General features: G+C 39.9%; 1 protein-coding gene across 1 annotated transcript; it reads left to right on the forward strand.

Moving 5' to 3' along the window:
• The first annotated feature begins 7,900 nt into the window (after positions 1-7,900).
• On the forward strand, positions 7,901-14,638 carry LOC139640923 (contactin-associated protein-like 2). The gene is made up of 3 exons (XM_071515123.1): positions 7,901-7,937; positions 12,012-12,086; positions 14,439-14,638. Exons 1-3 carry the CDS (start codon positions 7,901-7,903, stop codon positions 14,636-14,638), a joined length of 312 nt encoding a protein of 103 aa, XP_071371224.1.
• Positions 14,639-15,243: the final 605 nt, after the last annotated feature.

A 15,243-nucleotide genomic window follows, 5' to 3' on the forward strand; every position in this document is an offset into this window, starting at 1 on the left:
TTAGATTAGTTTAGATCAGTTTACTTTAGTTTAGTTTTGTTTCGATTATATTAGTTTAGATCAGTTTACTTTAGTTTAGTTTTGTTTCGATTAGATTAGTTTAGATCAGTTTAGTTTAGTTTTGATTAGATTAGTTTAGATCAGTTTAGTTTAGTTTAGTTTAGTTCTGATTAGATTAGTTTAGATCAGTTTAGTTTAGTTTCGATTAGATTAGTTTAGATCAGTTTAGTTTAGTTTAGTTTTGTTTCGATTAGATTAGTTTAGATCAGTTTAGTTTAGTTTAATTTCGATTGGATTAGTTTAGATCAGTTTAGTTTAGTTTCGATTGGATTAGTTTAGATCAGTTTAGTTTAGTTTAGTTTCGATTGGATTAGTTTAGATCAGTTTAGTTTAGTTTAATTTCGATTGGATTAGTTTAGATCAGTTTAGTTTAGTTTAGTTTCGATTGGATTAGTTTAGATCAGTTTAGTTTAGTTTCGATTGGATTAGTTTAGTTTAGTTTTGTTTCGATTAGATTAGTTTAGATCAGTTTATTTAAGTTTTGATTATGATTAGTTTAGATCAGTTTAGTTTAGTTTAGTTTCGATTAGATTAGTTTAGATCAGTTTAGTTTAGTTTAGTTTCGATTAGTTTCGATTAGTTTCGATTAGTTTCGATTAGTTAAGTTTAGTTTAGTTTCGATTAGATTAGTTTAGATCAGTTTAGTTTAGTTGTTAGTTTAGATTAGTTTAGTTTCGATTAGTTTCGATTAGTTTAGTTTAGTTTAGTTTAGTTTCGATTAGATTAGTTTAGATCAGTTTAGTTTAGTTGTTAGTTTAGATTAGTTTAGTTTAGATTAGATACATTTATCTTAAATTATATTAGATTAGTTTAGATTAAATTAGATTAAATTAGATTAATTTAGATTATATTAGATTAATTTAGATTATATTAGTTTAGATTAAATTAGATTAGATTAGTTTAGATAAGATACATTTATCTTAAATTAGATTTGTTTAGATTAAATATGATTAATTTAGATTAGATTAGTTTAAATTAGATTAGATTAGTTTAGATTAGCATGTGGTAAAGTGCTTATGCCTATGCTGCTGTAGGATTTCTCCTTATGTACTGTTTGGTAAATTGACAACAATTTTACACTTACCCATCTCTGCTCATGCTGCTCTACGTGTGTGTGTGTGTGTGTGTGAACCTTAGATGTGGGTGGCTACTTTGAGACCGGAACGCTGGTGCGCTATGACTTCCTGCCGGAGGCGGGATTTCCTTTAACGCGGGAGGTGAAGAGCCTATCGGGCGTCAGCTTTCCCAGCGAAGCTAACCTGACTGAGGAAGAACTGGTGTTCAGCTTCAGCACCTCCAATGCTCCCAGCATCCTGGTGTACGTCAGCTCCAGGACACAGGACTACCTGGCTGTGGTGCTCAGGCACAATGGTGGGGACACCAGCATGATAAATGACCTTTTATTTTCTTGTATTTCTATGTATTATTATTCTATCTGTATTACTAAAACTGCCTTCCCATGTATGAAAAGTCACCAAACTTGGCACATAGCTCCAGTCCCATGCCAAACGACGCTAAAGTATGGGGCAAATAGTCCAGATGGTGGCACTACAGCAGCGGTCTAAAATTTTAACCAAAAAAAAATCATAAAAAGACAACAATACATGCTACAGCTCTGTAATTTTCTGAGGTTGTCGGCCCAAACAAGGCAAAACTTTCATCCACTGACACCTATACTTAATTATGAAGTCCACCACTCTATTTTTATGTTAAACTGTTAAACTAATTAGATCTAACTAGTGTCGCATACATCACTACAGAGCAGAGCGTTTTTCTCTTTCTGGTCCACCTTCATGTATTTTCTCCCCAGCATTTCAAACAATTTAATTTATTACTCCTGTGTATAGTATGTAATGGTCCTCAAACTTCTATGCATTGATTAGTCAAAATCCTATGCATTAATTAGTTGGATGTTGAAGGGTACAGAGCTACTGCAGATAGATCTGTTGTTGATTCTTAAGAAACTCCTTCAGCATTATTTCTACATTTGGAACACTGTTTATTGCCTATTTTGGTCAGATTCAGAATGAGAATGGCTTTATTAGAATAACAAGCCTTTTGTTACCAAAGCACTCATGGATATTATTAACAATTAATATGAAATGTACACAAGTAAAACCAAGTTTATACCACACACACATAGACACTAGCCTTCGGCGATATCCAAAATTTAATATTGCGATACTGCCCCACCAATTCATGCAGTTTTTTTTTCTGGGTTTATTTAGGGTGGTATTTTATTTTATTTCTTCCAAATTACATCAAATGTCTAGGCTATGATAATAAGTACTGTTATTATTAATAGCCTAGAAATTTGGTCTTAATATTCAAGCATTGGAGGAAACGATGGCCATTTTGGTATAATTTTGCTCATTCCTGTATATATTGTATTATATTTATACAATATTTACATATATAGTTTAACATAATAAAATGCGTCTCCCTCCATTTGTGTAGCTTTGCAGTACTGTCAACTGTCACGTTGTTGCACTGTGTACATTGTAACGTGTATGTGTGTGTGTGTGTGTCCAGGCACTCTCCAGATCCGCTACAGCCTTGGGGGGCTGAAGGAGCCCTACACCATAGATGTAGACCACCGTAACATGGCCAACGGACAACCACACCATGTCAACATAACTAGGAACCTCAGGGAGATACGACTACAGGTTAGTACATCCTACAGGACACAAGTAGCTGATTAGTCTAATCGTTTACATTAACACCGGTTCCTAATATACAATAGATGGTTGGGAGTTTTTCAGGCAAGGCTACTGGTGGACAACTGGACTTGTACTTTATTTTTATTTTTTCTTCATGCAGGGAGTGATGAATGAGGAAGATGATTTTTGATGTCATACAAAACAGGGTCTAGTTGATAATACAAGATTTTACAATTAAGTGATAAATACATTTGTGTTGGCAAGGAGTCACAAATTAAAGCTGTAGATGTCAATTTTGAAGGGTTGAATTTTATATCAAAAAACAGTATCACCTCAGCTTATTATTATAGCTATAGTTACTGTAGCTATAAAGTTGAGAAACCAGTGCTGTGATCTACAGTTAATAAACTTTTAGGTTAAAACCCTTTGGTCAAGTGGTTGGATGACCTAGGGTGTCACACTAGGTAGAGCTACAGATATTCCACCAAATACTTGCTATAAAGTCAGAAGTGGCACAGCTGACATTAGACTGCATGATGATAAACGATTAAGGATTTTCTAATTATTGTTTATATACTAATTTTCATTAAAAGGACATGGGCAAAGAGGCAAACTAAAGTTAACAGCCACACTGAAAGCTGATTGGTTCCTGTTTTGTAACTCAGTGACCCTGTTTGGATCACGTCAAGGTATTTTTTAAAGCAATATCATTGGTAACACTCTCAGTATGTTAGTACCCAGTGTAACATGGACAATGGACAACCCCACCATGCCAATATACAGTATGTAGGAACCTCAGGGAGTTATGACTACAGGTTAGTACATCCTATTAGTACAGGACAGCTAATCGAGCGGACTGAAGTTATCAATCTAACTTGTCACCCTTCCCTTCCACCATCCATATTCTCCTGCCATCTATCTCCAGTTGGACCACTACCCAGTGTCCACCTATACGCTGCCTGAGGCCTCAGACACCCAATTCAACCTGGTCAAAACCATCTTCCTGGGAAAGGTCTTTGGTAAGTACCCACTGGACTGTGTAGATGCAGATGTAGTGTGTGTGTGTGTGTGTGTGTGTGTGTGTGTGTGTGTGTGTGTGTGTGTGTGTGTGTGTGTGTGTGTGTGTGTGTGTATGTGTGTGTGCATGTATGTATTTATAGTATATAAACATCGAACAAAAAGTTCCGAAATTTGTGTTTGGTAGATTATTTGTCTGTTGTAACAATGCTTCTTGGCAATACATTTTATACCGTTGGAAAGCCTGTTTATTTCCCTTTTAAATGGTGCCTCATTTGTAAGGAACATGCATTTGTGGGATGAGCAGCACAGCTGAGTATGTAGGTTGCGCTCATGAAAAATTTGCCAAATCTTCTCTGCCAATGCCAAACAGCTTATTCTGCTGTTGCTATTGACTCTTGTTTTGAGCTTCCGGTACCCCCAGGTGCTGACAATCAGGTACCTGATTGGCACCTGATTGGCAGCACCTGTGAGCATGGGCCCTGCTACAGTGGTCAATTGGTGTCTGCTCCAAGAATCGGCATGCCACGTTTGTCTGATCTCGATAAGGCCTGTGCAATAGGGCGACTTCAAGCTGGTGTTCCACAAAAGCAAGTTGCGGCATTATTTGGAGTGAGCCATAGTACCATCTCCAAACTGAAGGCCAAGTTCCATGAAACGGGGGATGTCAGAGACAGACCGCGAAGTGGGCGTCCCAAGAAGACGACACCCCAAGAAGACCGGTTCCTCACCCTTTCAGCACTTAGGAACCGTAGGCTGTCTTCTACAGATTTGCAGTCAAGGTTTGCAGGACGATATGGCACACGGCTCTCGGCCCAGACGATCCGGAACAGACTGCACGCAGCCAATCTCCGGGCTCATAGAGCTGCCAGGAGGCCTGCCATGACTGCCCTTCACCGTCAGGCCCGTTTGCGCTGGTGTCGGCAACACCTGCACTGGAACCTGAACATGTGGAGGAACGTTATGTTCAGCGATGAGTCCAGATTCGTAGGGTCAAAGTGTGGAGAAGACAGGGAGAACGCTATGCTGATTGCTGCACCGATAGAGTAACACCTTTTGGTGGAGGCAGTGTGATGGTGTGGGGCGGCATCTCCACTACTGGAAAAAAGAGGCTTGTCATCATTGGAGACAATCTCAATGCAGAGAGATATCGAGATGAGATTCTGCAACCAGTAGCAATCCCATGTCTCCACAGTCTGGGACCGAACTCCATCCTCCAAGATGACAACGCTCGCCCCCACAGAGCGGGGTTTATCAGAGACTACCTCCAGAATTTGGGAGTAGAGAGAATGGAATGGCCTGCCAACAGTCCTGACCTCAACCCAATTGAACACTTATGGGATCAGCTTGGGCGTGCTGTTCGTGCTAGAGTGACCGACACAACCACGTCGGCTGACTTGCGACAAATCCTGGTTGAGGAGTGGAATACCATCCCACAGCAGTGTGTGACCAGGCTGGTGACCAGCATGAGGAGGAGGTGCCAGGCTGTTGTGGCTGTGTATGGTTCTTCCACACGCTACTGAGGCTCCTGACTGTTTGTTAAATGAATAAATTGTAAAATTGCCAATATGTCTTGTTTCTTCCTTGTTACTGATAGACTTCAATCATCCAATCCACCAAACAACACCAAACAAGAGTCAATAGCAACAGCAGAATAAGCTGTTTGGCATTGGCAGAGAAGATTTGGCAAATTTTACATGAGCGCAACCCACATACTCAGCTGTGCTGCTCATCCCACAAATGCATGTTCCTTACAAATGAGGCACCATTTAAAAGAGAAATAAACAGGCTTTCCAACAGTATAAAATGTATTGCCAAGAAGCATTGTTACAACAGAGAAATAATATACCAAACACAAATTTCGGAACTTTTTGTTCGATGTTTAGTATATTTTTCGTAGTGAGGTGGAAATGCTACTGAAACAGCATTTAGACCACATGAATCTAAAAATCTCTTGTTGACATTATTTTGGTCAGCAACACAGAACTTGAATGGATAGAATGGTCTTTCCCTTTCAAATCACTGTTCCTGGCTGGTCAGAGTGGTGGCCATTTTTACGTGAACCGTTGGGCTAGCTTCCGTATGAACCGACTTACGGCAAGTCACTGAGACAAGAGGTTTTGTAGCAAAGACCAAAGCAGCGAAAAACTGGCATTGTAGCTGAAAAGTCATCACTCATACCACTAGATAGAGCTCTTTTACAAGTTTCTGCTCTCTTTTTTAAGTAGCTCAAAGGTTTTGACATCTGTGCAGTTAGTGGAAGTGTTTATAGTTGAGTTAATCTGTTTCTGCTGATGTCCTTTAGCTGTTTGAAGCTAGCGAATGTTAACTTTTCTTCTCCACTAAAGCTAGGCTGAGCTACATTAGTTTATAGCATTTAAGGGCTATATTAAATTAAAGGATAAGGCTGGTGTTTTTTAATGCATTGCTTACCATCAACAAATCCTATGAAAATAACAAAATCAGCAATGATTTTGTTTTGCCAACAAGTCTCGTCTATGTAGCAGGTGCCCAACGAAGCCATGTCCCAGCAGCCATAGAACTCCATTGTATTAAAGAGTAACTGAACCCCAAAACCAAATCTGTGGTGAAGCCTGACATCTAATGGTGAAAAGTAGGGTACTGCACTGGCCATCTGCTATTGGCTGGTCTTTGGTGCCAGGCGATGTCACCTTCTATAGAGTACAACAGGTGGTGACATCCCCTGGCACCAAAGACCAGCCAATAGCAGATGGCCAGTTCAGTACCCGACTTTTCACCAATAGATGTCAGGCTTCACCACAAATTTGGGTGGGGTTTAGTTACTCTTTAAAAAAAACACGTCAAAGAGTCATCATCGCGATGCACCGGGCCAGCCGACTTTTTCCTCAAACAACTTAATAAGCCGGCTGTAAACACGTTTGCGATCTCAGGAAAGTAGTTTCGTAGCACCGAAAATAGTCCCCGGCGTAATGAAGAATTTGTTCTCATTTGAATTTGATTTGGTAATAACTACAACAGCCTGACTTTTTGTGGTAACAGTTTGCGATTTTTAAAATTGAAAACTATGTCTTTGTGAGCTGTATTTAAAGGTTTTTAGCTTACAATTGGAGCCATTGACTTCTGGGTTGACGGCTAAAAACGGTACATGGGAAGTCAGAAAGTAACAGGAGTAGAGCAAACGCATTGTTGATTTTGTTATTTTCATAGTATTTGTTGACGGTAAGCAATGCATTAAAAAACACCAGCCTTATCCTTTAAGTTGATGATGTTTACCAGCTTGGTTTGCTAATACAATTTGACGAGAAGAGCACAATCTTTGATAATGCTACGTGTTAACCTCGTCGCTAACGTCAGCTTTCCATTGATAATTTGCTAAGCTCTCATGCAACAGACACATCTGCACAGTTCTTAAGCAAGTGTGACCAACTTTACGGCCTGAATGCCCGGCATTGTCACCATAGCAACTAACCCTTAAAATGCAATAGTCACCATTTTATGGTGTACTAGCCAAATTACCACAGCAAACAGTGGAAGGACCGTTCTATCCATTCAAGTTCTGTGGTCAGCACATACCCCCCACATACCCCCTCTAGGATATTTAAATTCTTACACATTCAAAAAACAAAGGCACAGAGAGAGAACCCAATACTCATCATTATGTCTCATCCGTTGCACTCATGGAGACACACAGATCTGCAAATAGGCAAAACTGTGTATTGTTTCTATTGGTGGTTGTGTACCATATGATGATCATTTACCCTCTGTAACAACGCATTATGTAATAACACCGCATTAATATGATATAATAACACCGTATTACAAAATGCGGGTGTTATTACATAATGAAGTGAAAATTTATTACATTTTGTTGAGTTATTACATAATGCGGTGTTATTACATAATGTGTTGTTACACCCCTCCATTATTTAATACCAAATTACTGGTCAAATCATCATTTTCACGTTGTATTTGCTGTCTTTCTTGTAGAAACCGGGCAGATCGACCCCATCCTGATTGAGCGTTACAACACGCCAGGCTTCGTGGGCTGTCTGTCACGAGTTCAGTTCAACAGCGTGGCACCGCTGAAGGCTGCCCTGCGCTCCGGCCTGGCAGCACCTGTCAGCACCCATGGGATCCTGGTCCCGTCCAACTGCGGAGCCTCACCCCTCACCATCTCGCCCATGGCCTCGGCCAGCGATCCCTGGCACATAGACGCCGGTAGGGAGACACGGACAGACAGAAAGACACACGCATGTTCATACTAGCATGCATTGACACACACTTTCATACGTTCAATTCATTTGCTAAGGATTGTGTATTCAGATTCAGAAACGTTATTGTCTATCACAAGCATGACAGAAAATTGTCTTTGACGTGGCTCATAAAAAGGAAAAAAAAGACATACCACATAAAAACAAATAAACAGACACAAGGGTTGAAAACATACATAAGATTAGTAAAAGTGCATGTGACAACGTGCAAACATGACAGTGTGCGAATGTCTTGGCTGTTGGGATGAAGGAGTTCTTATAAGTGTTCTTTTTCTCATGGGAGTATTTGAAATGCCTTGTGGAGGGGATGAGAATGGTCTTGTGTTATGAGAGTGGCTGTTCTTCTGATTGACTGGGTGTAGAGTTCTGATAGTTGGGTCTGGAGCCTGGGATTGGTCAGTATGCCAACAGATATAAAACACGCGCATGTAATAAGTAAGGGATAATGTACATTTAGCCCTTCATTATTGCAAAATAAGCCCCAGCAGGGTAGGTCAAGACCCGGATGCAAAGTGGAGGCTCCCTGCACATTATTGCTTACTTACCAAAGACACTTCTTGACTGCAGAGTTACGATAAGATGTGAAACAGTGGTCTGTTATGTGAAAATGCAGTCTGTTATTCAGAAATAACAGACCTCAGAATGCCTTAATAGACTAATCAGCATTACGTATTCAACAAAGCCACAAACCACAAATTGTTTTTCAAATCTGACTTACTGTCCACATTATAATTTACAAGTGACGAGATTGGATTTGTGTGTCAAGACAGTGTAATCATTTGTGGTCATTACAGCCTTGGTTGTCATATAACAACGCAGAGCTGCACATGCTAAGGGCACGTTTTCTGTCCAACAATTCTGGGTACTAGCAACAAGTTAGTAACATGGAAGTTTTTTTTTGTCTTGCTGGCTCTCCATGTGTGTTTTTTTGCTGGTCAGGCTATAGAAAGAATATCTGACTCATATTGGATATGTGAAAAAATCTGATTTGAGCTGCCTGTAGTGAAACAAAGCAAAATACTGAGTAATAGAAATTCTTGATAAAGTCTATGACATCTCTCCAGTCTGCATATTGACGACAGTAGAACCCATTAGCTCTCAATATCCTGTAGATACAGTATCCAGTAGTTTCTTACTAACAGTAACACCCTGAATGGCAGCGTTGTCAACAGGCGGTACCTTGATAACTCATCATCTGATTTTCCATCTGAAGTCAAATTTACCGTTTGTAAAGTAATGATTGACATAGCAATCCACGCATCCATGTTTAGCATCTACTTCACACAAATAGTGAATTAACAAATCTATCTATTAGGGTGTGCGGGGATGCTACTATTGTATTTGTAACTCTACTTGCTCAACCAACCAAATAATTTGCTGTCGTATTTGGATAAATCCGGAAGTGGGAAAGAAGACGCCCTCTAGAGGCCATATGAGGAAGCGCAGGCTCCATGCAAACCGTCCCTGAGTGAGTGAGTGAGTGAGTGAGTGAGTGAGTGAGTGAGTGAGTGAGTGAGTGAGTGAGTGAGTGAGTGAGTGAGTGACCTGAAATTACCACTTTCTGCCCACGGCTGCATGGTGTGCCTTGGGAAAGATAATACAAAAAATAATGCTACCTGGAATTGAAATCCAAACCAATTTAAAAAGCAAAATTAAGAAACAAAGATGGCAAAACCAGCTTAGCTTATTTGTGATTGAACATAGCTAATGAAAGTTGCAAAATTATGAATGAGCAGAATAAGAAAAAGGACACCAGGAAATGAATTGTGTATGGACACCTGTGATTGCAATATGAAACTTAAAATAAACTATAAAATAAACATTTAATAATTGGATTTAAGACATTTCAGATTTTTTAAGGATCTGTAGATACCCTGGAATGGAACTGCAGTGCACACACACACACACACACACACACACACACACATACACACATTCATGCAAACCTTTGCCACAAAGACATATGACAGATTTGCATAGTTTAATGCTTTAATGCACTGCAGAACCCCACTAGAGCAGTGCGTGCATCCACCTACCCACCCCCAACACACACACACACACACACACACACACACACACACACACACACACACACACACACACACACACACTTAGTGTATGACAGGTTTGTGTGAATCAGTGTACAGTAACACTCCTGTGGAGAAACCATCTGACCAGCCTCCTGTCTGCCCCAACAGCCACAATGAATCTATCTATCTATCTATCTATCTATCTATCTATCTATCTATCATCCGTCCGTCCATCCATCCCAAGCATTCACATTAAAAACATTCATATTAAACAATAATGGTCAGTGCACCGTCACAATAAACAAGAAGGTGATTATCATGATTGTCTCTGTCCCTAGTACTTTTCTCATTTGGTAATTTGCTTTATTGTGATGATATTTGAATATTCAAGGGACACAGGATTTATTTTGCTTATTCTGGTGCTAAGTGGTCATTGATGTGGAGTTTTATTTTTATTTTGTCTCCATTTTTGGTGCCAAGTGGTCATGCTGACTACCCAGTTTTTGTTCTATTTATTTCCTGGGAAAGACTTAGCCGTCACCAGGCGTTCAGAACAGCAAATATAAAGGCTTTTATGAACTGGGTATAGGTTGAATCACTATTGTGTTATATCAGTCGGTGATAGAGAGTAGCAAAACGGACATTTATTCATATAAAAATGTTGCAGATTATTGCTTTAAGCTTGTTTGACTGTTGCACTTACTGCACATTTCTCCTCATAACAGCATCTGTCCAATTGCCAACAGAGTACAATAAATGTCTGGAAGTGCTTTGTTCCAGCAAGGGAGAACGTTATCCCCTTTCCTCCTGAAATCAAACCCTGGGTGTAATGCAGATCCTTTTCTTCCTGACCTGACCTCTTCTACCTTTGTGTACTCTGATTCTTTTTGGAAAATGCCAAAAAATGCGTGGCGCTAGGAATCCTGCTGTCAGAACAGTAAGGTAGTCTAGAGCAGTGGTTCTCAACCTTTTTCATATCAAGGACCCCTAATTTAGTCCACATTAGGGCCACAGACACCCATTTGATGAGATTTTGTCTCTCGGACCCAAATCTGAGAATATCTTTATTGTTAGATATGATTTTGTCCAGAATCCCATGACTATCTGTACTGTAGGTAGAGAGATAACAGTGAAACTATGATCAAAATAGTCATTCTTCTACATTCTCTAATTGTGTTAACTTTCTTTAAATGAAATAATGCTGAAGTTTAACACTTCATCAATTTGCTGGGGACCCCCTGGAACCCACTCAAGGACCCCTAGTGGTCCCCGGACCCCACGTTGAGAACCTCTAGTCTAGAGGTCAGAGGGGCAGGCTTGTGGCCCAAAGGTTGACAGAACTGTTGACATTTAGAAACACTGTCCCCTTCCTCAACTGCTGTTGATATGCTTGCAAGGCACTGAAACCCCAACTGCTCCACTAGAGCAGCTCATTGACCCACAGTAGAAGACTCTGGTTGTACTGGGCAGCCCCCAGTGGCCAGCAACAGTTCAATCAGGGGAGACACAAAAGGTGAACCGTAGGTGGGGTCTTAACACTGGTGGGGTGGTGCAGGAGCAAAGCAGTGCACACATTGAAATGACAGCAAGGAAATGTAGGTAGGCAAATTTAAATACCGTCCGACAAGTGTGATCATTGGCTGCTAGAAAGCCCGAGCAGATAATCGAGCATGTTCATTGGACAACAATGTGAGCCAGAGACCCAGTGACTGACGTTTTCACACGCATCTCTCATGAAATTGAATTCCTGCCCCTAAGCCGTGAACTTTCAGCTGGTTTGAGATGAGGAAGCTCTATGCAATCAAAGCACAAATAGTGATTACCAACACAGGTTTGATTGGCATGCAAAACAGAAAGAGGTATACAAGTTCCAGACTAGCATATGTTTTTATGATAGACTGGAATTTCAAGGGGGGAAATCCTGCTCAGTATGCCTTTAAAAATAAAAATCCAGACTGGGGACTTAAGCACCTGTGATTCTGTTTTCACAGCTGGAGCTGTTTTCCCCTTAAGTGAGGAGAAGGCTAGTGGTGACGGAGTAGATCGCAACTCTGCCATAATTGGAGGTAAGTCTGTTTTTAACTACTAGCATACAGAGGTGGGGACTCGAGTCACATGACACGGATTCAAGTCAGACTTGAGTCACAATTTTAATTGCTGGAGACTTAACTTGATGCATGAAGAGAAGACTTGAGACTTGACTTGACTTGTATTTTGATGACTTGAAAAGGTTTCTAAAGTCTTGACTTTGAGACTTGTTCTACCAGACAGCTGAATTTAAATTCGGTTTTCTGAATTTGTGTGGAATGATTGAATTTATTGAAGTTAAAACTGATTATAGAAATCAAACTCATGATGCTCTTGCCAAGTTTTTAGCCTATTAAAACCATATTGCATTGAAAAGTCCTAGATATTTAGTTTTCTTTAAGATATAAAATTGATACTGGACTCTTGATTTGTTCTGACTTGACTTGCTGTTCTACATTTAGACTTGAGATTTGACATTAATGACATGGACTTGACTTGAGACTTGACTTGGTAATCTACATTTAGACTTGAGACTTGACATTAATGACATGGACTTGACTTGAGACTTGACTTGGTAATCTACATTTAGACTTGGGACTTGACTTGAGACTTGTGCCTCAAGACTTGAGACTGACATGAGACTTACGCAAAGTTGACTTGGTCACACCTGCTGACATATAATTAGTTTATTTACTGTAGTGGTAGAGAAACAGGCTCATGACAGGAAGGTCACGGCTTCACATTACCAACACCAGATCATTTTAGCAAGGCATTGTTAAACTTCTCCAGTGAAGTGCTTGTACTGGGAAACTCCATATGAAGTAAGGTATTGCTGAAAATGAGCAAATGTGCCCAGCAAGCCTGGCTAAATAAAGGTAACTAATCATCTATTCTCAGGTCCTGTTGTTTTCTATCTTTTTGTAATTCATGTTTTGTTCTACTCTTTAGTCATTCTCAAACTGGGGTAATAATGAAAACGATTCATAGAATCTTCCCTAGAAGATTTCAAGTTGAACTGGAAGTAGATTTTGTTGGTCATTATTCATTTTTTAAACATGGACATGTGCCGCCAACATATCCATTTCACAATGTTTGAGAAGACTATTTGATTTTTAACCTGGTTTTGATTCAATTGACGCTTCTTTTCTGATTTAGCATTCGTGCTGGTTCAGACTTGAGGTTTGACGATCCTGCTACCAGATCTTATTCTATGGGTCACATTCACAGTGAAGGCCAACGCTGTAGGAAGGGCTGTTGCCAAAAACACCAAAATCTAATTTGCTGTTAGTGGAGAAAATTAAAATAGGCTCCAAATGGCTGATAGATACCATTTTAGAGGATGGATCCAATGCTGAAAATGTTCAGGGCATCAAACTGTACATGTAGGCTAATATGAATCTGGCCTATTGAACTATTAAAGGAATAGTTAAACCAAATATGAAAATTCTGTCATTATCTACTCACCCCCATGCCAGCTGAAACTCTGGTGAAGTTTGTTAGTCCATATAACAGTCCTGGCCTGAGTCCCAGCACGACTCCGCAGCAGCCTTCTCCAAAACAACTGAATTCTTTGAGGACCGATCTTTAGAGTTCCAGAAATAACAAAAAATAACCATCAAATTATTCCAGACGTGAAGCATAATCCAAGTCTTCTGACATCATACGATCACTCTGTGAGTGAGAAAAAAACGAAATTTGATCCATCGAATCATGAACTTATATGTACTAACAAACTTCACCAGAGTTTCAACTGGCCTGGGGGTGAGTAGATAATGGCTGTAGGAATATAGGATTATTATAGGAAACTATAGGAAAAAACGAAGTATTATAGGAAAATCATAGAAATCTATAGGAGTATTATCGGAAACTAGGAAAAAACGAAGTATTATAGGAAAATCATAGAAATCTATAGGAGTATTATCGGAAACTAGGAAAAAACGAAGTATTATAGGAAAATCATACAAAACTATAGGAGTATTATAGGAAACTATAGGAACATGGGAGTATTATAGGAAACTATAGGAAAAACAAAGCATTATAGGAAACCATAGGAGTATATAGGAAACTATAGGAACATAAAGTGTGACTGTTTTCCTTTTTCCCTGTGCGTAGTCCAAAGGATGCTGTCAAAGTCCTGACTGTAGTAGTTTGAGTTTATATATTCCACCATCTCCTTTACAGAAAAGCAAGCCAATTAGTATACATACACATACATACATAAACAAAATTTGATCCATTATCTCATGTAAATCCAATCATGAACTTATATGTACTAACAAACCTCACCAAGTTTCAACTGGCCTCGACGTGAGTAGATAACGGCTGAATTTTTATTTTTTGGGCTAACAATTCCTTTAAGGCCATTTTCTTCCGTCTTGTTGTGTTTCCAGGCATCATCGCCGTGGTGATCTTTACCGTCCTGTGCATCCTGGTGTTCGTGATCCGCCACATGTTCCGTCACAAGGGCTCTTACCACACCAACGAGGCGAAGGGGGCGGAGTCGGCGGACTGCGCCGACGCGGCGATCATCGTCAACGACCCGGCGTTCACCGAGACCATCGACGAGAGCAAGAAGGAGTGGTTCATCTGAGCGGCTCCTGGACGACGGACTCCGTAACGTTAGGGTGTAGTTATTTAAGCATAGGGGATAGCGGTGAGGCGATGATAAAAAACTTTATCGACAACGGACACCATGGCATTACAATGTTGTTATTAAGCATATAGGGCACAGTGATGACTGGCTGGGCCCTTCTGGATATGTGGAGCGGTTTACCTTAACTTCAGTTACAATGGACAGTGTGACAGGACGAAGTCTTCGGACGTTAGAGCGGTGCATTGTGGGTCAGTGGTGCCCTTAAAGATACTAGCCTTGGATGTGTGAGGATTTGTTGGGAGGAATTATGGGTAGATGAGTTCTATAGGGAGATGCCCCGCTTCACTTGAAATGGCTGGTGTGTGTGTGTGTGTGTGTGTGTGCACGTGCGCGCCGGCGCGAGTGTGTTTACATTAGCTTTAGTTTTATTTTTATTTCAAATTTAATTTATTTTTAAATATTGTATTATTCATATTTTATATTCTTTATATTTTATATTAAGTTTGATTTCCTTTTCGGTTCAGGTTCCATTCATTTTTAAATTATTTGACAGTTATACTTTTTTCATAAAAGTTCAGATTTTGTTTCATTTTTCTTTGGTT

This window comes from Centroberyx affinis, unplaced genomic scaffold (genome assembly GCF_046629955.1).
Source record: "Centroberyx affinis isolate AG114_WGS23_722 - 3 ecotype Tasmania unplaced genomic scaffold, CSIRO-AGI_Caff_v1 ptg000310l_1, whole genome shotgun sequence".
NCBI classification, from domain to species: Eukaryota; Metazoa; Chordata; class Actinopteri; order Beryciformes; family Berycidae; genus Centroberyx; species Centroberyx affinis.